The sequence below is a fragment of the Chlorocebus sabaeus genome, chromosome 6 (assembly GCF_047675955.1).
Source record: "Chlorocebus sabaeus isolate Y175 chromosome 6, mChlSab1.0.hap1, whole genome shotgun sequence".
NCBI classification, from domain to species: domain Eukaryota; kingdom Metazoa; phylum Chordata; class Mammalia; order Primates; family Cercopithecidae; genus Chlorocebus; species Chlorocebus sabaeus.
The window spans coordinates 12,387,215-12,409,004 of record NC_132909.1 but is presented as its reverse complement, the minus strand read 5'-3'; the positions used below and the strand labels follow the sequence as shown (position 1 = coordinate 12,409,004).

At 52.0% G+C, this 21,790-nt stretch overlaps 1 protein-coding gene and 1 non-coding gene across 4 annotated transcripts; one reads left to right on the top strand and one right to left on the bottom strand.

The window, feature by feature from the left end:
• Positions 1-8,462: 8,462 nt before the first annotated feature.
• FOSB (FosB proto-oncogene, AP-1 transcription factor subunit) lies at positions 8,463-16,795 on the top strand. Of its 3 annotated transcripts, XM_073016279.1 has the most exons (5): positions 8,463-9,178; positions 11,092-11,412; positions 11,657-11,764; positions 13,004-13,159; positions 13,300-16,795. In XM_073016279.1, exons 1-5 carry the CDS (start codon positions 9,053-9,055, stop codon positions 13,300-13,302), a joined length of 714 nt encoding a protein of 237 aa, XP_072872380.1. In that variant the 5' UTR covers positions 8,463-9,052; the 3' UTR covers positions 13,303-16,795. The 3 variants fall into 3 exon arrangements, with proteins under 3 accessions (XP_072872380.1, XP_007995395.1, XP_007995396.1); XM_007997204.3 differs by having other exon boundaries at positions 13,004-16,795; XM_007997205.3 differs by having other exon boundaries at positions 8,479-9,178; positions 11,209-11,412; positions 13,004-13,756.
• A 2,538-nt stretch (positions 16,796-19,333) lies between these two features.
• TRNASTOP-UCA (transfer RNA opal suppressor (anticodon UCA)) lies at positions 19,334-19,420 on the bottom strand. Its single transcript has one exon. It is a non-coding gene; the product is annotated as a tRNA-Sec (tRNA).
• Between the last annotated feature and the right edge of the window lie 2,370 nt (positions 19,421-21,790).

The following is a 21,790-nucleotide window of genomic DNA, read 5'->3' as shown; positions in this document are numbered from 1 at the left end:
ATAACCACCTATTGGGTACCAAATGCTATGCTGGGGACAAGGCAGTGACCGGGACAGTTTTGGCCCAGCTTTCACCTAGCTCACAGCCCAGTGAGGGGGACAAACCTGTCCCCAGACAATGATGAGCCCAGATTGGCAGAGTTGGAGGGAGGGACCCCAGGAGAGGGGACCTTGACTCAGCCTGGAGATCAGGGAGATCAGGGCCTTGACTCAACCTTCCTGGAGGAGAGGTTATAGGAGTTAAGACCTGGATGAAAAGAGTATGAGCCAGAGGAAATGAAGGGAAGAGTGACCCAAGCAGAGGGAAAAGCACATGCAAAGGCCTGAAGTCCAGGGAGAGAGAGAGGCCAGGCATCCGAAACACAAAGGAGAGGGGAGAGGTGAGACCAGGGCACTCTCAGAGCAGGTCGTGCAGGGCCTCAGGAGCCATGGGGAGGAGTACAGTGCAGGATGCAGGGGTATTGGGAGGGTCAAGCTAACTGTCCAATCTGGGTTACTCTGCTTCCCTGAAACTCCAGGGACATCCCCTCCAGGAAACCCTCAGGATTGCTCAGTGTGGAGCGGCTCAGCCATCCAGTCACACTCACTATTCAGTGTTGAGCACTGAGGAGGCAGCCTTACTAAATCAGCCTGGATCTGCCCTCCCAGAGGTCACAGTCACAACAGTCGAACACACACGCACGTGCACACTCACAAACATGCCCCTCCCCTCCTCTGGAGCCTCAGAAACCCACAGACCTTGTTCCTCCCAGGGGGTGTCCCTGGAGCCAAAGCTTCTGCACCACCAGGGGGCTTGTTGGAAATGCAAAAGATGGTCCGGTGCAGTGGCTCACGCCGGTAATCCCAGCAGTTTGGGAGGCTGAGGCAGGAAGATCATTTGAGGTCAGGAGTTCATTTGAGGTTAGGAGTTCAAGACCAGCTTGGCCAACATAGCGAAACTCTGTCTCTACTAAAAACACACAAAAATTAGCCAGACATGGTAGCTCATGCCTGTAACCCCAGCTACTTGGGAGGCTGAGACAGGAGAATCTTTTGAAGCCAAGAGGTGAAGGCTTCAGCGAGCCAAGATCGTGCCACTGCACTCCAGCCTGGGTGACAGAGCGAGACTCCATCATAAAAAAATAATAATAAAATAGAATGGGTGCGGTGGCTCATGCCTGTAATCCCAGCACTTTGGGAGGCCAAGGTGGGTGGATCACCTGAGGTCAAGAGTTCGAGACCAGCCTGGCTAACATGGTAAAACCCCATCTCTACTTAAAAATATATAAAAATTAGCCAGGCTTGATGATGCACGCCTGTAATCCCAGCTGCTCGGGAGGCTGAGGCAGGAGAATCACTTGAACCTGGGAGGCAGAGGTTACAGTGAGCCGAGATCATGCCACTGCATTCCAGCCTGGGTAATGAGAGTGAAATTCCGTCTCAAAATAAAATAAAATAATAAAAATAAGAAGATGACCACAGCAGATCTGCCGGCTCTCCAGGCAATTCGTGATCACCACGAATTGAGAAGCGCTGCTCTCAGGCTTAACCTCCCTGTATCTCAGTTTCCTTTTCTGTACAAGGAGATCAAAACAGAATCCATGTAGAGGACTGATGTGGAATGAGGCTTAACTGAGATAATGAAAGTGCTAAGCACAGCTTCCTAAGCGCTTGTTTTCAACAGCTCCTCTTCCTCCTTTCTATTTTTTTATCTTTATTTTTATTTTGGGAGGAACAGGGTCTCACTCTGTTGCCCAGGCTGGAGTGCAGTGGCACAGTCATAGCTCACTGCATCCTCAATCTCTCAGGGCTCAAGTGATGCCCGTGCCTCAGCCTCCCAAGTAGCTGGGACTACAGGCGTGTGCCACCATGCCCAGCTAATTTTTAAATTTTTTGCTGGGCGCAGTGGCTTACACCTGTAATCCCAGCACTTTGGGAGGCTGAGGTGCGTGGATCACCTGAGGCTGGGAGTGAGAGCAGCCTAACCAACATGGTGAAACTCTATCCCTACTAAAAATACAAAAATTAGCTGGGTGTGGTGGCAGGCACCTGTAATCCCAGCTACTCAGGAGGCTGAGGCAGGAGAATTGCTTGAACCCAGGAGGTGGAGGTTGCAGTGAGCCGAGATCATGCCACTGCACTCCAGCCTGGGTGACAGAGCAATACTCCATCTCAAAAAATATAAATAAATAAATAAATAAATTTCTTGTATTGGTGGGGTCTCACTATGCTGCCCAGGCTGGTCTTGAACTCCTGGCCTCCAGCAATCCTGTTCCCTAGGCCTCCCAAAGTGCTGGGATCACAGGCGTGAACCACCACACCCAGCCCTTCTTCTCTTCTGTATTATTAAATTTCAGAGCTGGAAAGGAATTTTGAAGACCGCCGTCACTCAACCTTCTTGCTCTACAGATAGGGGAACTGAGGAACGGAGGAGCAGAGGTTTGGCCACATGAAGGTGGGAAGGACGTGGTGTGTCTGGCCTTCACAGTCTCTGCCGGGGGGCTGTTTACAGGATACTCTGAGGAAAGCCAGGATGGGCACCGACACCCACCTCCACTCTGTGGGAGGCAAAAGGCTAAGGCTCCCCCACCCGTCTACCTCAAGCAGAGCTGAGCGCTTGGGAGCCAGAGCAGAGATCCAGCCCTCTCCCCCATGCTCAAGTCCTCCTCCTCCTAGAAGCTCTCCTTCCAAGAGGAACCTCTTATTCTATTTATTATTATTTTTGAGACAAGGTCTCACTTTGTCACCCAGGCTGGAGTGCAGTGGCATGATCATGGCTCACTGCAGCCTCGCCCTCCCCAGGCTCAAGTGATCCTCTCACCTCAGCCTCTCAAATAGCTGGGACTACAGGCACACGCCACCACACCCGGCTAGTTTTTGTATTTTTAGTAGAGATGGGGTCTTGCCATTGTTGTCCAGGCTGGTCTTGAACTCCCGGGCTCAAGTGATCTGCCCACCTTGGCCTCCCAAAGTGCTGGGATTACAGGCACGAGCCACTGCGCCTGGCAAGGAATGAGCCCTATGGAGAAGAACTTGATTTACCCACTCCCTGCTCTGTGGGCAGATATGTGTGTCATGTCTGTGAGTGCGGGTGTGTGTGTGTGTGTGTGTGTGTGTCTCCAGGGCCAATTTCTCCCTTAGGCCCAGGGGCCCAGTGCCTACGGCCCATGATAGATTTAAGTGACCCACAGATATGGGTCAGGAGGGTATACATGTATAAAGGTCAGGAAGACTTTGTTTTAGTAACAAAACAAGCACCTACAATCTGTCAGGAGCCTTACGATATCTTCTCACCAGTCTCATGAGGTGGGTACTATATCCTGTTCTCCTTTGTCAGGTAGGGAAACTGAGGCACCAGATATCCTAGCTCAAGTTCACCAAGCTACTTGGTGATACAAGCAGAACATAAGCCCAGTCCACCTAGCTTCTGGGTCTGCGATGGTGTGGGGAGAAATGCCCAGTGTCTTCATGAACATGAGCATCTGTGTGTGAATAAATTGACATACATAAACCCATTTAACAAAGTTCAAAGCCAGGCGCCGTGGCTTGCTCCTGCAATCTCAGCGCTCTGGGAGGCTGAGGTGGGAGGATTGCTTGAGGCTGGGAGTTTGAGATCAGCCTGGGCAACAAAGTGAGACCCTGACTCTAAAAAAAATTTTTTGAATAAAAAATTAGGCCGGGCACAGTGGCTCACGCCTGTAATCCCAGCACTTTGGGAGGTTAAGGTGGGTGGATCACTTGAGGTCAGGAGTTCAAGACCAGCCTGGCCAACAGGGTGAAACCCCTTCTCTACTAAAGATACAAAAATTAGCCAGATGTGGTGGCACATGCCTGTAATCCCACCTACTGGGGAGGCTGAGGCAGGAAAATTGCTTGAATCTGGGAGGCGGAGGTTGCAGTGAGCCAAGATCATGCCATTGCACTCCAGCCTGGGTGAAGAAATGAGACTCTGTCTCAAAAAAAAAAAAATTAGCCAAGCATGGTGATACGCACCTGTAGTGTTAGTTACTTGGGAGGCTGAGGCAGGAGGATTGCTTGAGGCCAGGAGTTCGAGGTTACAGTGAACTACGATTGCATCACTGCACTCTAGCCTGGATGACAGAGCAAGATCCTATCTCAAAATAATAATAATAGTTCAAGGCACAGACTTTGAAGCCTGACACCCTGCATGGTGTTATTCCAGCTTTGCTACTTACTTGCTGTGTGACTCCGGGTGAATAACTTCACCTCTCTGGGCTTCTGTTTCCCTTCCTGAAAAATGATCATTTGTACCTCACAGGAGCGTTGTGAGAATTAAATAAGTTAATATAAGCTCTTCGGAAGAATTACCTCTTGCTAGGGTTGTGTGAAGAGCTTTACATGAGTCCCTCTGCAGGATGTGTGGTTGTTGGTCTGTGTGTGTGTATGTATATATGTGTGTGTGTATATGTGTGTATATATGTGTGTATATGTGTATGTGTGTATATATGTGTGCGTATATATGTGTATATGTGTGTATATGTGTATGTGTGTATATATGTGTGTATATGTGCATATATATGTGTGTATGTGTGTATATGTGTATGTGTGTGTATATGTGTATGTGTGTATATATGTATGCATATATGTATGTATATATGTGTGTATACGTGCATGTGTGTATATGTGTGTGCATGTGTGTATATGTGTGTATGTGTGTGTATATGTGTATGTGTGTATATATGTGTGTATATGTGTGTATATATGTGTGTATGTGTGTATATATGTGTGTATATGTGTATGTGTGTATATATGTGTGCATATATATGTGTGTATATGTGTGTATGTGTGTGTATATGTGTATGTGTGTATATATGTGTGTATATGTGTGTATATATGTGTGTATGTGTGTATATATGTGTGTATATGTGTATGTGTGTATATATGTGTGCATATATATGTGTGTATATGTGTGTATTGCTCTCTTGATCTTTGAGTGTTGTGTGTGTGTCAGTGTGTGAGATCATATGTGCATCTTTAGTAAAGATCTAGGGGTGTCTGTATGTTTTGGGGGTCTGTACCTGTCCTTGGCTGTACAACTGAACCCTACATCTTCTTGTGTGTGTAGGGACGTGTGTCATGTGTGTTGATAACCATATGACAGTGCGTGTTTCCACATGCTGGCGTGGGTCTGTGAAGCTGTTTCTATGTGGCTGTGGGTGACTGCCCACGTGTGATCTGGTGGGTGGCTGTGTGGATGCCTGTGTTGCCTGTGTCGGGCGTGAGTCTCTGGCCAGCCAGGGTAGGTCTTTGTATGTTTCCTTTATTCCATGGAGGAGGAGATGAGGGGCTTGGATGGGACAGAAGAATGAGGGGTCACTACCTGTCTGATGCTGGGGCATCAGACACTGCCTACTAGTGGCTGCTGTGTCATCTCCCAGTCTCTGTCCTTCCCTCCTGGCTGATGGCAGATAGAGGGGGTGTGGGGGAACAGGGCAGGGGGTGGGCTTGAGGCTGGACTTTTGTCTGGAAACTTGAACCTCCGCCTATGCTCCCCACATCCCTCTAGCCTTCCACATCTCCCTACACCCTCCTACTATTGGGACAGGGAATCAAGACTCCCTGAAAATTAAGAACCATCGCCCTGGCTCTGCCACAGGCTTGCTGTGTGGCCCTGAGAGGGGCCTTGCCCCTCTCTGAACCTGTGAAATCCAATGTTTTAAAAGTGCTTCTTCCTCTGTACCCAGGGCTGGGCCAGGCTGTGCACTGGTGGGTAAGTGCTGGGCTCTCTGAGGTTTGTGAAATACCTGGCCGCAGCCTTCCCAGGGGGTGCTTAAGAGTTGGGGGCTGTAGCATCAGAAATACCTGAGTCAGTCTGGGCACAGTGGCTCATGCCTGTAATCCCAGCACTTTGGGAGAGTGAGGTGGGCAGATCACCCAAGGTTGGGAGTTTGAAACCAGCCTGGTCAACATGATGAAACCCCCATCTCTATTAAAAATACAAAAATTGGCCGGGCGCGGTGGCTCAAGCCTGTAATCCCAGCACTTTGGGAGGCCGAGACGGGCGGATCACGAGGTCAGGAGATCGAGACCATCCTGGCTAACACGGTGAAACCCCGTCTCTACTAAAAATACAAAAAACTAGCCGGGCGAGGTGGCGGGCGCCTGTAGTCCCAGCTACTCGGGAGGCTGAGGCAGGAGAATGGCGTAAACCCGGGAGGCGGAGCTTGCAGTGAGCTGAGATCCGGCCACTGCAGTCCAGCCCGGGCTACAGAGCAAGACTCCGTCTCAAAAAAAAAAAAAAAAACAAAAAACAAAAAAACAAAAATTAGGCTGGACGCGGTAGCTCACGCCTGTAATCCCAGCACTTCGGGAGGCCAAGGTGGGCGGATCACCTGAGGTTGGGAGTGAGAGCAGCCTGACCAACATGGAGAAACCCCGTTTCTACTAAAAATACAAAAACTAGTTGGGCATGGTGGCACATGCCTGTAATCCCAGCTACTTGGGAGGCTGAGGGAGGAGAATAGCTTCAACCCGGGATGATCCGAAATCGTGCCATTGCACTCTAGCCTGGGCAACGAGAGCAAAACTCCGTCTCAAAAAACAAAACAAAACAAAACAAAAATTAGCCAGGTGTGGTGGCACATACCTGTAATCCCAGCTACTCAGGAGGCTGAGGCAGGAAAATCACTTGAACCCGGGAGGTGGAGGCTGCAGTGAGTCGAGATTGTGCCACTGCACTCCAGCCTGGGCAACAGAGTGAGACTCTGTCTTAAAAAAAAAAAACAAAAAAACAAAAAACAAAAAAAAAAACAAAAAACACACGTCAGACTCTTGAACCCCATTTGCTGAGTAGATTTTCTCAGGTAGTCAGCTCTACCCCTCTGAGCCTGGATTGCAACAGTACACCCTAACAGCAGTAAGAGGGAGTTTGTAAAGCTTAGAAAGACCTGACAGCCTGTCCGCAGTGGCTCACGCCTGTAATCCCAACACTTTGGGAGGCCGAGGCGGGCGGATCACAAGGTCAGGAGTTCAAGACCATCTTGACCAATATGGTGAAACCCCGTCTCTATTAAACATATAAAACTTAGCTTGGCATGGTGGCCCGCGCCTGTACCCGCGCCTGTAGTCCCAGCTACTCGAGAAGCTAAGGTGAGGCGGAGGTTGCAGTGAGCCGAGATGGCCACTGCACTCCAGCAGAGCAAGACTCCGTCTCAAAAAAAAAAAAAAACCTGACAAGTGGAAGCTACTAATACTGCCATTATCATTTAAACAAACCCCAGACACAGGTTTTTCAGGGAGTTTCATCCAACCAGGCGGGTCTCAGAAATCAGAAAAGAAATGGAAAGAATGGAAAGGGTAGGAAATCTGGAGTTTGCCAATTCTAAGTTTGAATGTCTTGTGATGGGATCTTGGGCAAGTCATTTAACCTCTCTGAGTATCATTTTTATCTTTTATAAAATGAAGATTTTTCTCTCTTAACCTTCCAGAGCTGTTTTAAGGATTACAAATCTTGTACTGAAAGGCATAGCACAGAAGCTGTGCTTGGTAATTGCCAAATACAAGGCATTAATTATTATTATTAAAATTAATAATATCCCCTCCCCCTTACACATTCTTTGCCTCCGGGCGGATTAAAAGGTGGGAGGACAGGCTACCAACACCATCAGAAGAGTCGCTACTCCCTAAGTTTCATTTCCCATCCCCTCCAAACCCTTATCCCTCCCAAACGCCGGACCTGGGAGGCCAGCCGGGTCCAAGACACACATCCTTTGCCCAGCCGGGAAGCCTAAAGCTAAAGCTCAGAGAGGGAAAACATTTCCCAAGCTCGCACAGCGAATCAGGACAGAAACCAGGACGAGCCTCGGAATCCCTCCATTACCTCCATCTTCACCTGAGCATCACAGCGCGCTCGGGACTCAGTTTCCCCACCTACGTGACCACACCACACCAATCAGGGTCTCCTTTCGGAGATCTGCTCTTCTTCTCGAACGGGGGCGCTGCACCAGCGGTAGAACAGGGTGGGTGGGGGCGCCAGAGGTGAGGGGGACCTGCAGGCTGGGGTCTTCCCTGCCCGGGACAGCGGGGGCCCTGCGGGGCTAGTGTAAGCGCCTATTAATACCAGCCCCCGGGGCGGCGTGGCACTGCGCAGGCGCGGGCGGGGCGCGGGCGCGCGCGCGAGCGAGCGAGGGATTCCCTCTGACGTCATTGCTAGGATACCAAACAAACACTCCGCCGCGCCGGCCGAGCTCCTTATATGGCTAATTGCGTCACAGGAACTCCGGGGAGGCGGGGCCGGGATCCCCTCCCGCCGAGGGGCCCGGAACGCAGCCCCCGAGACCCCCAGGGCCCCGAGGGTCATGCAAGTGACCAGATCGAGTCTAGAACAGACCTCTTGCTGGACGGTGCGGGACTCGATTTGGCGGGTCCGGAGATTTGGGGAAGTTTGTTCAGCGAGGGGCGGGTGACGTAAGCAGGGGGGCGGGTCCCGGGCATATAAATACAGGCTGGCGGGTCTGTACTTCATTCATAAGACTCAGAGCTACGGCCACTGCAGGGACACGCGGAACCAGGACTTGGAAACTTGATTATTGTGGTTCTTCTTGGGGGTTATGAAATTTCGTTAATCTTTTTTTTTCCGGGGAGAAAGTTTTTGGAAAGATTCTTCTAGATATTTCTTCATTTTCTTTTGGAGGACCGATTTACTTTTTTCGTCTTCTTTATTACTCCCCTGCCCCCGTGGGACCCGCCGGACGCGTGGAGGAGACCGTAGCTGAAGCTGATTCTGTACAGCGGGACAGCGCTTTCTGCCCCTGGGGGAGCAACCCCTCCCTCGCCCCTGGGTCCTACGGAGCCTGCACTTTCAGGAGGTACAGCGGCATCCTGTGGGGGCCTGGGCACCGCAGGGAGACTGCACAGAAACTTTGCCATTGTTGGAACGGGACGTTGCTCCTTCCCCGAGCTTCCCCGGACAGCGTACTTTGAGGACTCGCTCAGCTCACCCGGGACTCCCACGGCTCACCCCGGACTCGCACCTTACTTCCCCAACCCGGCCATAGCCTTGGCTTCCCGGCGACCTCAGCGTGGTCACAGGGCCCCCCCTGTGCCCAGGGAAATGTTTCAAGCTTTCCCCGGAGACTACGACTCCGGCTCCCGGTGCAGTTCCTCACCCTCTGCCGAGTCTCAATATCTGTCTTCGGTGGACTCCTTCGGCAGTCCACCCACCGCCACCGCCTCCCAGGTAAGTTTTCGATATTAGGGGTGCTGCTTTGTAGGTTTTATTTTTTAAGTCAAGGGTGAAAAGAATAACCCCCAACCCCCACATAAAGACGCATCAGAACCCTAGATCTGAGATGGAAAAGGCTCACAGCGCACTTTGCAAACTGCAAAGAGTCGGGAGATGTTTGCAATTGGTTGCGTGCGTGGAGCGCAAGGAGGGAACGCGGCAGGGAGGGTAGGCTTTGGGGCGTGTGGGGGTGGGGTGGGGAATGTGCCGCTCAGTGCAACGTGTATGCGGTAGCGGGGCTGAGAACTTTGAGCCGGCTCCGGGACTGACTCCCGCTCGGGTTCCAGACCTGAAGCTAGCGCAGTTAGGAAGGTGGGGGAAATCCCAGGGAAGCTTCCAGTAGTCTCTTTTCCTTTCCTCCTTCTTCGGAGCGCCTACTTCGGTGCCAGGTAGCCCTCCACCCATCGGGAAGAGGGGCTCGAACCCTCAGCCGCGCTGCCTCCGCCTCCTGCGCGGAGACGTAACGGGGGACCCGTGCGTAACGGCTGACGCGCTGGAATCCTCCGTCTGACGCGGGGCACGCACGGCGCGCGGCGCCCCCTTCGTCCGCCCCGCCCCTGACGTCCCGGGAGCGTTCTATTTTGGAACGCCGGGGCCACGTTGCTAAGGGAGGGGGCAGCCCGGCGTTTCGATTGGCCGCCAGGGCGCACGCCTTGGCCAATCAGCTTTCCCTTCCTATTTGTAGGGTGCAGTTTCCTTCCCCCTCTCTGTCCCCGGAACCCGTGGTTCCTTGGCGGCTGGGTCTCTTTTCCGCGCCTCTAGAGGCAGAGCGAGGGGATCCCTGTCGTGACAAGAGCGGCTCTCTGCGACTCAATGGATCTGCGAGACCCTTGCAGGGATCTGGTCCCTGGGTTCTCAGGAGCAGGGGGTGTCTGCTTGTGTGCCGGCGTTTCTTGGAGAGATACGGTGGCTGTCACCCTCTTCTCCAGGCACTCACAGACAGATTCCCACTCCCTCTGCTCCGGATGCCCGGTTCCTCCAGTGTGTCCCAAGACAGGACTAGAACCGCGAACCGAAGGGCAACCAGCCAGGTGGTCTCCCGGAGCTCCGCCCCCTCTGGGTTCCCAGGACGCTGATTGGCCGGCGAGCCAGCCCTTCCCTCACCACGCCCCCCGAGAGAGTAGTTAAGCCTTCAGAGCAGTTCCAGGAGTCCATTTACGGGAGGGGGGAGATGAGCGCTGCTGAAGCTTGGGGGCTCGGGTTCCGCACCATTCACCCTCCGCGACAATCTAAGGGAGCCTCGGTGGTTACTTTTCTCTACCTGTCCGTTCACCCTAAACTGTCACTCGTCAGTCTCACTCTGAAAAGAGACAGTAACTTGAAACGTTGTTCTAAACTCCTAGGCCCGTCCCCCAAACACCCTTTTGACTGGGACCCCCGCCCCTGCATGGGACCTCGCGCAGAGGGGTGTGTGTGTGTGTGTGAGTGTAGAGGAAGGCTTGGCCTAAGGCCTCTCCTTCTCCCTCCCCTTGCCTCTGGGGTGGGGGTGGGGTGTTGTGGCTGTGTGTGTGGCTGTGGCTCCGTCCCGGGGGTTCTGTCAGCCGGCTGTGTCCAGCCTCCTCTCCACCCCCCACACCTAAGAGTCACCAACCCGGGGTGTGATTCACCACCCGCTGGAACCGTGCAACCTTTCCCCGAGGAAGAAGGAGGAGGTAGAAGCCAGTTGAGCAGAAATCCTCTCATTAACCACTGCGTCACGGTGTAGTGGAAGGGTGGGTGTCGTGGCTTTTTCCCTGTGACACACACATCCACACTTGCTCACCCTGTGCTCACTCACGGGGTCGGTGTGTGTTATGTGTGTTGGGTGTGTGTGTGTTGGTGTCTTTGTTTGTGTGTCTACGCCTGTGTGTGTATGTGTCACCCCGTAGGAGTGCGCCGGTCTCGGGGAAATGCCCGGTTCCTTCGTGCCCACGGTCACCGCGATCACAACCAGCCAGGACCTCCAGTGGCTTGTGCAACCCACCCTCATCTCTTCCATGGCCCAGTCCCAGGGGCAGCCACTGGCCTCCCAGCCCCCGGTCGTCGATCCCTACGACATGCCGGGAACCAGCTACTCCACGCCAGGCATGAGTGGCTACAGCAGTGGCGGAGCGAGTGGCAGTGGTGGGCCTTCCACCAGCGGAACCACCAGTGGGCCTGGGCCTGCCCGCCCAGCCCGAGCCCGGCCTAGGAGACCCCGAGAAGAGACGGTGAGTAAGGGGCATCAGAACTTGGCCTGGGTCGAGGGAAGCAAGAGAGGCAGGAAGTTTCTTATGAATGGAGGGGGACTCCACTAAGGCCTTCGTGTTACAGAAACCCCAAGATCCTTGCTACACGAGCGAGGACTGGAGGCTTGTTTTTTGGCTCCTGGGGGTTCTGAAAGAAGTAGAGGTTTGGGATGGATGGAGGAGTGCTGTATCCCCAAATCTCATGGCCTCTATCTCCCCAACTCAGCTCACCCCGGAGGAAGAGGAGAAGCGAAGGGTGCGCCGGGAACGAAATAAACTAGCAGCAGCTAAATGCAGGAACCGGCGGAGGGAGCTGACCGACCGACTCCAGGCGGTGAGGACAGGCCCTGGGGTGGGAGAGGGGATGCTGAGGGGAGCTCTCTCCCCATTCTCTGCCCCCTCTCCACCTGTACCCTTGTCCTGGGTTGAGAACTAGACATTCCGCATATGGAACTAGGTTACTGGTGTGGCCAGATGGGGTAGCCCAGGGCACAAACGCAGACCCCCATGTACTTAAATCAACTCCTGGTCCCCCCCATTTCCTGACCCCATACACTACTCTCCTAGCCTTCATTTCATTCCGAAGGGCCACATGGGGCCCTTGAGGAGAGGGGCGCTCCCATCATTTCTCCCATCTGGTCTTCAGCAAGTAACAACACATTTTGCCTCAGTTTCTCCATCTCTCCAAACCCTCATCAAATCTCCCAGGCTCCTTCTACCCTTAACGCTCTGGAAAGTCTATGAAATGAAATTATTCCACCTCCTGCCCTAGCCACCCACAGCTCTCCTGGTGCTGGTGGCATCCCCCAAAACCCACTCCCTTCCTACGTCCTCCCTTGGCCTGAGAGTTCCCTACTGTATGCCTGCAGGGTGAGCTGTTACTTCTTGAGGGAACAAGGGAATTGTCAACTTTCCTTCTCTGCTTGATCTCTTCCATGGGAGGTAGAGAGTGAGGGGTAATAGAAGGATAACAGTGGCCTGTGATCCCAGGACTTTGAGAGAGGTCAAGGCAAGAGGATTGCTTTAGCCCAGGAGTTTGATACCAGCCTGGGCAACACAGGGAGGCCTTGTCTCTACAAAAAAAAAAAAAAAAAGTAGCTGGGCATGGTGGTGCACACCACTGTGGTCCCAGCTACTCTGGAGGCTGTGGTAGGAGGATTGCTTGAGCCCAAGAGGTCCAGGCTGCAGTAAGCCATGATTGCACCACTGCCCTCCAGCCTGGGGGACAGAGCGAGACTGTCTCAAAAACAAAACGAAACCAACCATATAACGATTATTCATTCATTCAACAAACCTCTGAGTGCCTCCTGTGTACCAGAGACTTCCCCATAAACCTGGCCCCTTCCCTACCATCCTTTGGACAGATGGGGAAAACTGAGGCTCCTAGAAGGCAAGACCCTTGCCCCAACTCCCATGGCCACCAGGACTCCATCTCAGGGGTTGTTTTTTTTCTCAGCCTGGGGCTGCCTTCCAGCAGCAAGTCCAGGGGAGCCATGACCCGAGTTTCCCGGTCACTGACAAGCTTTTTTCTCCTTCCTCCCTCTCTTCTGTGACCTGGCCTCCCCGACCTCAGGAGACAGATCAGTTGGAGGAAGAAAAAGCAGAGCTGGAGTCGGAGATCGCCGAGCTCCAAAAGGAGAAGGAACGTCTGGAGTTTGTGCTGGTGGCCCACAAACCGGGCTGCAAGATCCCCTACGAAGAGGGGCCTGGGCCGGGCCCGCTGGCGGAGGTGAGAGATTTGCCGGGCTCAGCACCGGCTAAGGAAGATGGCTTCAGCTGGCTGCTGCCGCCCCCGCCACCACCGCCCCTGCCCTTCCAGACCAGCCAAGACGCACCCCCCAACCTGACGGCTTCTCTCTTTACACACAGTGAAGTTCAAGTCCTCGGCGACCCCTTCCCCGTTGTTAACCCTTCGTACACTTCTTCGTTTGTCCTCACCTGCCCGGAGGTCTCCGCGTTCGCCGGCGCCCAACGCACCAGCGGCAGTGACCAGCCTTCCGATCCCCTGAACTCGCCCTCCCTCCTTGCTCTGTGAACTCTTTAGACACACAAAACAAACAAACACACGAGGGAGAGAGACTTGGAAGAGGAGGAGGAGGAGAGAGAGGGGAAGAGACAAAGTGGGCGTGTGGCCTCCCTGGCTCCTCCGTCTGACCCTCTGCGGCCACTGCGCCACTGCCATCGGACAGGAGGATTCCTTGTGTTTTGTCCTGCCTCTTGTTTCTGTGCCCCGGCGAGGCCAGAGAGCTGGTGACTTTGGGGACAGGGGGTGGGAAGGGGATGGACACCCCCAGCTGTCTGTTGGCTCCCTGACGTCAACCCAAGCTCTGGGGATGGGGGGGGGGGGGGGGGGGTGACGCCTACCTTCGGGCAGTCCTGTGTGAGGATGAAGGGACAGGGGTGGGAGGTAGACTGTGGGGTGGGCTGGAGTCCTCTCCAGAGAGGCTCAACAAGGAAAAATGCCACCCCCCACCCAATGTCTCCCACACCCACCCTTTTTTTGGGGGGTGCCTAGGTTGGTTTCCCCTGCACTCCTGACCTTAGCTTATTGATCCCACATTTCCATGGGGTTAGATCCTCTTTACTATGGGCAGAAGTGAGCCCCCCCTTAAAGGGAATTCGATGCCCCCCTAGAATAATCTCATCCCCCGACCAGACTTCTTTTGAAATGTGAACATCCCTCCTTCACTGTCTAGCCACTCCCTCCCAGAAAAACTGGCTCTGATTGGCATTTCTGGCCTCCTAAGGCTCTCCATCCCGAAATCAGCCCCCAGCCCTGTTTTTAATGACAGTGTTATCCCAAGACCCTGCCCCCTGCCAGCCGGCCCTCCTGGCCTTCCTCATTGGGCCGCTCTGCTTTCAGGCAGCAGGGGGTGCTGTGATGCCGTCCTGCTGGAGTGATTTATACTGTGAAATGAGTTGGCCAGATTGTGGGGTGCAGCTGGGTGGGGCAGCACCCCTCTAGAGGGATAATGCCCCCACTCCCGAAAGCCTTTCCTCGTTCCCCCTTCCGTCCATCCCCCTTCTTCCTCCCCTCAACAGTGAGTTAGATTCAAGGGGGTGACAGAGCCGAGAAGGGGGTGACAGTCCTCCATCCACATGGCCTCTCTCTCTCTCCTCAGGACCCTCAGCCCTGGCCTTTTTCTTTAAGGCCTCCCCGACCCATCCCCAGCCTAGGACGCCAACTTCTCCCACACCTTGGCCCCCCACATCCTCTCTAGGAAGGGAGTAAGGGGGTGTGACATTTTTCCGGAGAAGATTTCAGAGCTGAGGCTTTGGTACCCCCAAACCCCCAATATTTTTGGACCGCCAGACTCAAGGGGCTGGAATCTCATGATTCCATGCCCAAGTCCCCCCAGCCCCGACGCTGGTTTTGGCTCTCCCACCCTGCCATTCCCTGCGCTTCATCTCATGAGGATTTCTTTACGAAGCAAATTTATATTTTTTAATATCGGGGGGTGGACCACGCCGCCCTCCATCCGTGCTGCATGAAAAACATTCCACGTGCCGCTTGTCGCGCGTCTCCCGTCCTGATCCCAGACCCATTCCGTAGCTATTTATCCCTTTCCTGGTTTCTGAAAGGCAGTTATATCTATTATGTATAAATAAATATATTATATATGGATGTGTGTGTGTGCGTGCGCGTGAGTGTGTGAGCGCTTCTGCAACCTCAGCCTAGGTCACATTGGCCCTCAAAGCGAGCCGTTGAATTGGAAACTGCTTCTAGAAACTCTGGCTCAGCCTGTCTCAGGCTGACCCTTTTCTGATCGTCTCGGCCCCTCTGATTGTTCCTGATGGTCTCTCTCCCTCTGTCTTTTCTCCCCAGCCTGTGTCCATCTGACCGTTTTCACTTATCTCCTTTCTGACTGTCCCTGCCGATGCTCCAGCTGTCATCTGACTCTGGGTTCGTTGGGGACATGAGATTTTATTTTTTGTGAGTAACCCTGAGGGATGGTAGATTTTTACAATCTGTATCTTTGACAATTCTGAGTGCAAGTGTGAGAGTGTGAGCAGGGCTTCCCCCTGCCAACCACAATTCAATGAATCCCTGACCCCCCGACCCTATGCTGTATTTGTGGTTCTCTTTTTGTATTTTGCACCTGACCCCGGGGGGCTGGGGCAGATTGGCGATGGGCCGTCCCCTCTCCCCTGGTTCTGCACTGTTGCCAATAAAAAGCTCTTAAAAACACATTCGCCAGGTTGCAGTGTTTATTTCCTCCTGACACCCATTGGCTGGCTTCCTTTTAGTAAGAGAGGGTGAAGTTAGATTGTCGAAGGACTACACACACAGAGAGATCATACACACACACACACACACAGACACACACATCCTTGCAGGAACTCCTTCTGGTCAATGGGTCTACAGCAGGATAAAAGGAAGACAGGAGAACTTCCTGCACGCACAGGCAGTGCCTCCTACTAGAAAAAGTAAGGGGCCACAGCCTGTCGCAGTGGCTCACGCCTGTAATCCCAGCATCTTGGGAGGCCAAGATGGGCGACTCACTTGAGGTCAGGAGTCTGAGACCAGCCTGGCCAAGATGGTGAAATCCTGTCTCTACAAAAAATACAAAAATTAGCCAGGTGTGGTGGCGCACACCTGTAATCCCAGCTACTTGGGAGGTTGAGGCAGGAGAATCACTTTAACCTAGGAGATGGAGGTTGCAGTGAGCCAAGATCGCACCACTGCACTCCAGCCTGGGTGGCAGAGTAAAACTCTGTCAAAAGAAAAAAAAAAAAGGTAATGGGTCAGAAGTTGAGCCTGCAGGTATGGGATCACACAGGTCTCTTAGTGATGGAGCTTGTATGCGCTATGGGTTAAAGACAGTCGCTAAGGACTGGGTGCAGTGGCTCAAGCCTGTAATCCCAGAACTTTGGGAGGCCGAGACGGGCGGATCACGAGGTCAGGAGATCGAGACCATCCCGGCTAACACGGTGAAACCCCGTCTCTACTAAAAAATACAAAAAACTAGCCGGGCGAGGTGGTGGGCACCTGTAGTCCCAGCTACTCGAGAGGCTGAGGCAGGAGAATGGTGTAAATCCGGGAGGCAGAGGTTGCAGTGAGCTGAGATCCGGCCACTGCACCCCAGCCTGGGCGACAGAGCGAGACTCTGTCTCAAAAAAAAAAAAAAAAAAAAAAAAAAAGGCCCCGTCGCTAAGGAGATAAACTATACACAGAAGAAGCCTAATGGGCTGTACACAGTGGCTTGCCCTTGTAATCTCAGCTCTTTCGGAGGCCAAGGTAGGAGGCCAGGAGTTTGAGACCAGCATGGGGCAACATAGTGAGACCCCCTCCCGACCCCGACCCATCTCACTACGTTGAGGGAAAAAAAAAAAAAAAAAGATCTTCAGAGACTTGCACAGCAAACTGCTAAAGACCACTCAGGCTAGGAATGAGGAGTCATCTTGGATTTTCTACAAACTACAACTACAAAAGAACGATTATTTTACACTGAAGATGTGTTTCCTTTTGTTTTCCATATGACCATGACTGGGGCCAACCCAAGACTGACCGAAGCAAATATATGACCATTTTTTTTTGTTTACAGATAGAGTGGAGCCATCCCCATTGCAAAATCCAAGCCCTCTCTTATTTGGATAACAGCCAGTCCTCTGGGAACTGAGGTGAGGGTCCAGCGGTCGCTCCGACGCTTTGGTACATGAAAAAGCAAGGGAAGTTGTCATGGTGGAATCCATTTATTAATTCATTCGGAAAAAATGTGCTAAGCACCTACCCAACTGTGCTGGGAGTTGGGGGCACTACAGACTGAGCCTCAGGTCCTGCCCTTCTGGAGCTCACAGTCCATTAGGGAACATACACCCGTCCCCAGTCAGGGACAACCTCAAGTGGATGGGGTTGTGGGAGCCCATGGGGCTAGGGAAGCAGAGCAGGGACACCTAGCTTGGACTGGGAGTCGGGAAAAACTTCCTGGAGGAGGGGACAGCTGAACTGAGTCCTAGATGAGGATAGTGTATAGAAAGAACTAGAAAAAGACCAAGGCCAAGAAAATAGCACAGCCAAAGATCTGTTGGTGGGGAGAAGGCTTGATACACTGAGAATGCTTAGAGGGTCGGGTGTGATAGCTCACACCTGTAATCCCTTCACTTTGGGAGGCTGAGGAGCGTGGATCACCTGAAGCCCGGAGTTCAAGACCAGCCTCGCTAACGTAGAACTGGCTAACAGCGAAACCCTGTCTCTACTGAGAAAAAAAAACGCAAAAAATTAGCCAGGCATGGTGGTGGGCACCTGTGATCCCAGTTACTCAGGAGGCTGAGGCAGGAGAATTGCTTGAACCTGGAAGGTGGACGTTGCAGTGAGCTGAGATTGCACCACTGCACTCCAGCCTGGGCAACAGAGCAAGACTCTGCCTCAAAAAACAAAAACAAAAACAAACAAAAAGAGAAAGCTTAGAGATTCATGGGGACTGGAGCCACAGGTGTGGAGAGAGGGGTTAGTGCAGACCAGTTTCTGCAGGTATTATAAGGATGTTCCCAGGCTAAGGAGTTTAGATCTTTTCTTCAGGGCACTGGGAAGCTATTGCAGGTTTTGAATACGAGAGGGGCAGGGGCAGGTTTGTGATTTAGGAAAGGCCCCTCTGGCTCCAGACTGAGGGTGACTGGAAGGGACAGGAGTGAGACTGAGCAGGAGACCAGGGAGGGAAGTGGGGTGGGGACCCTGCAGGGTGGGGTGAGGAGGAGACCAGAACAGGGTTGAGGACATGGGACAGAGCGGAGGGGAAGGATTCAGGAGACATTCGGGAGGCAGGACAGCTGGGGCTTGGTGAGCAGCCGGCTTGGGAAGGAAAATACAGGGCAGTAATAAATAGCATGGACCAAGTGATCTGAGTGAGGCTGGGAGTGGTGGCACGCACCTCTGGTCTCAGCTATTCAGGAGGCTGAGTTGGGAGGATTGCTTGAGCTTGGGAGTTTGAGGCTGCAGTGAGCTATGATCATATCGCCGCACTCCACTTTGGGTGACAGAGCAAGACCCTGTCTCAAAAAAAAAAAAAAAAAAAAAAAGACACTGCCTATGAGTTAACCCTGCTCTACAAGGAGCAGTTTTTAAAGTAAAATTTAAACAAAAAGAAAGAAAGGAAAAAGGCTGGGTTGCCTTGAACAAGAGACTTCATCTCCCTGAGCCTCCATTTCCTCATCTGTAGAATGGGGGCTGTTATGAGGAGTTGCAAGGCTTGTGCATGCCGGCGCTAAGTGCAGAGTGACGGTGCAATTATCATTACCCCCATCATCTTTATTGGGGTCACCCTGATCCCTCGATATCACATAATACTCCCCCTTCTCATCCTTCAAGTGTCTGCCCTAATGTTCCCGAGACACCCTACCAGCTCAGCTCTCCTTATGAGAGGGCCTCACTCTTCTGTTTCCTTTGCAGCCGTTATCCCCTTTGCAGTTGTTAATTAGATGTGTAATTACATGATGGCTTAATGTTTGTCTCCCCCACTGGGCTGAGTGCATCAGGAGACCAAGGCCAGGGCTGTCACCACCGCTGCGTCCTGAGCAAATGCTTGTTTGATGAGTGAATGACAGATAGAACAAATGAGCAAATATTTGACTGATTAATCAGTGCATGCGTGATTAAATACATGAGTGAGCAAATCACTGAATGAGTAAGCAATGGAAGGGGAGAGATCTAGGATAATTTCCAAACTGCCAATATCCCAGAACTGTGTAGATGAGTTTTTCTCCATCTTTTGGAGTGGTTTTTGACACACTGGAGGGGGAAATAAGTAACGACAGTCAGAGATCGGAGTGGCAGAGAAAATAAGTTTGCGATGCGGAGGGCCGCAGCGACCTCTCCAGGTGCAGGCTGGAGGAGCGCCTCCCGGGCAGCCAGGAAAATACAGTCCGGTTCGATAAAGAAAAGTTAACACGCTCTGCTCGGGGTTGTCGCCCGAAAGGTGGAATTGAACCACTCTGTCGCTAGACAGCTACAGGTTTGAAGCCTGCACCCCAGACCACTGAGGATCATCCGGGCGAAGTAACAACTTTCTCGCGCAGCTATATAAGGATCGCAAAAGCTTACCTTTTAGAGTTATGGTCGCGTCCTTTGGGCAGCTGTGAGATGGTCGACTTCAAGGGCTATACATTCTCCCCACTCACTTATCACGAACGATGTCCTTGTAAAATGTTGCCTTCACTTCGTATAGTATGAATCATCCTCGCTCACAAAACCGTCTCATTTACATAGCGCCACGCATTCTGGGAAGCAGCGCCTGAGCACCTGGCAAGCTGTTAAAGGGCCCAGGACCCCCTTTTACCAAAATGAAAAGTCAGCTTTTTAAGGGGAGAGATTCAGGATTCGGCATTCAGAAGCGCCTTCTCGGAAAATTCCGAATTCTCCTTCTGCGGAGGAGTGGTGAGTGGGTTCCTGTTAGAGTCTGATTCACCCTGGCCCCAAAGGCTCTGAGCAGGCGGCTACAGGGCTGGTGCGACACCTGCTGTTCTTTTATGGAATTGCGTAGGCCGATGGAGCTCCGCGTTCATTCAAACGTTTAATGAGCGTCTACTGAGTCCCAGGGACTGTCTCGGTGCTGGTGACGACAGACATCCTGTCCCGATTGAGTTTAAACACTAGACATAACCAATTTTGCACTTGCATTTTATGGTTGGGGAAACTGAGACAGACTCGGAAACGGATAGTACCATATCCCGGTTAAAACGGCCCATCCGCTTAGGGAAATCGAATCTGTGTTACAATTTTTATTACAAAAAAGGTGATTCTTTTTTCTTAAATTTTTACGTATTTAGGAGGTACAGGTGCCGATTCCTACATGCATATGTTGATTGCGTCGTGGTGAAATCTGGACTTTTAGTGTACTCATCACGAAAAATTATTCAATATTCTGAGTCAGTGATTCTTTGACAATACCATTCTCCCGCATGAAACTCTCCCATGACTTCCATTTCAGAGTAAAAGTCAAAGTTCTCACCCTGCTTTACAAATCCCTGTAATCCAACCCCTTTGGCCCCTCTGACCCTGTCTCACATACTCCTCTTCCTTTATATTCTTGGCTTTGGGCATACAGAGGTCCTGCTGCACACATGGATCATGCTACCTCCGCAGGGACTTTGTGCTTGCTGATCCCCTAGCCTGGATCTCCTCCTCACATGTTTTCGTGGCTCATCACCTCCCTTCACTCTGTTATCTGATCAGATATCAAATACCAAAAACTCACTGAGTGACCAGCACTCAGTGAGGCCTTCCCTGACCACCCAGTTTAAAATAGCGAGTGGATGGGCTCGGTGGCTCACGCCTGTAGTCCCAGCACTTTAGGATGCTGAGGTGGGTGGATCACCTGAAATCAGGAGTTCGAGAGCAGCCTGGCCAACATAGTGAAACCCTGTCTCCACTAATGATACAAAAATTAGCGAGGTATAGTGACTCACGCCTGTAATCCCAGCTACTCGGGGGTTTGAGGCAGGAGAATCGCTTGAACTCTGGAGGCGGAGGTTGCAGTGAGCTGAGATGGTGCCGTTGTACTCCAGCATATCCTACTCCAGCCTTGGTGAAAAGAGCAAAACTCTGTCTCCAAATAATAACAATAATAATAAATAAAATAAAAATAAAAAAAACAGCGAGCTCTGTCACTCTATCCCCTTACCCTGTTAGACATTTCCCCATCACTCTGATCACCACCTGCCATTTTCTGTGTCTATTTGCTTATCATCTGTCTGCTTCTGTAGAATATCAGCGCTATCAGATTTTGCATTTTATTTTTGATCATTGCTGTATCTCTAGTGCCTGAAAAGTGCTTGAGAACATAGCAGATGTTCAGTAAATGTTTGTGGAATGAATAAAAGAATATTATCACTGTCTTTTTTTCCTTCTTCTTCCAGACAGGATCTTACTTTGTCACCCAGGCTGGAATGCAGTGGCGCGAAAACAGCTCACTGCAGCCTCGACCTCCCAAGCTCAAGTGATCCTCTTGCCTCAGCCTCCCCGGGATGACAGGCATATGCCACCACGTCCAGCTAATTTTAATTTTTTTTTTTTCTTTGTAGAAACAGGGGCCTCACTTTGTTACCCAGACTGGCCTCGAACTTCTGGCCTCAAGCCATGCTTCTGCCTTGGGCTACGAAAGTGCTGGAATTTCATGCTTGAGCCACAGCACCTGGCCTCACTATCCTTCTTTGAGCCTGTTTTCTCATTTGTATAACCAGACTAGTACAACTGATCTCACCAGAGAAATCATGATATAAAAGTCTGACACTGGATGAGGCAACTGGGAGGAGCTCAGTAAAGGCTGTTTCTGCCCGGTGTGGTGGCTCACACCTGTAATCACAGGACTTTGGGAGGCTAAGACGGGTGAATCACAGGAGATTAGAAGTTCCAGACCAGCTGGCA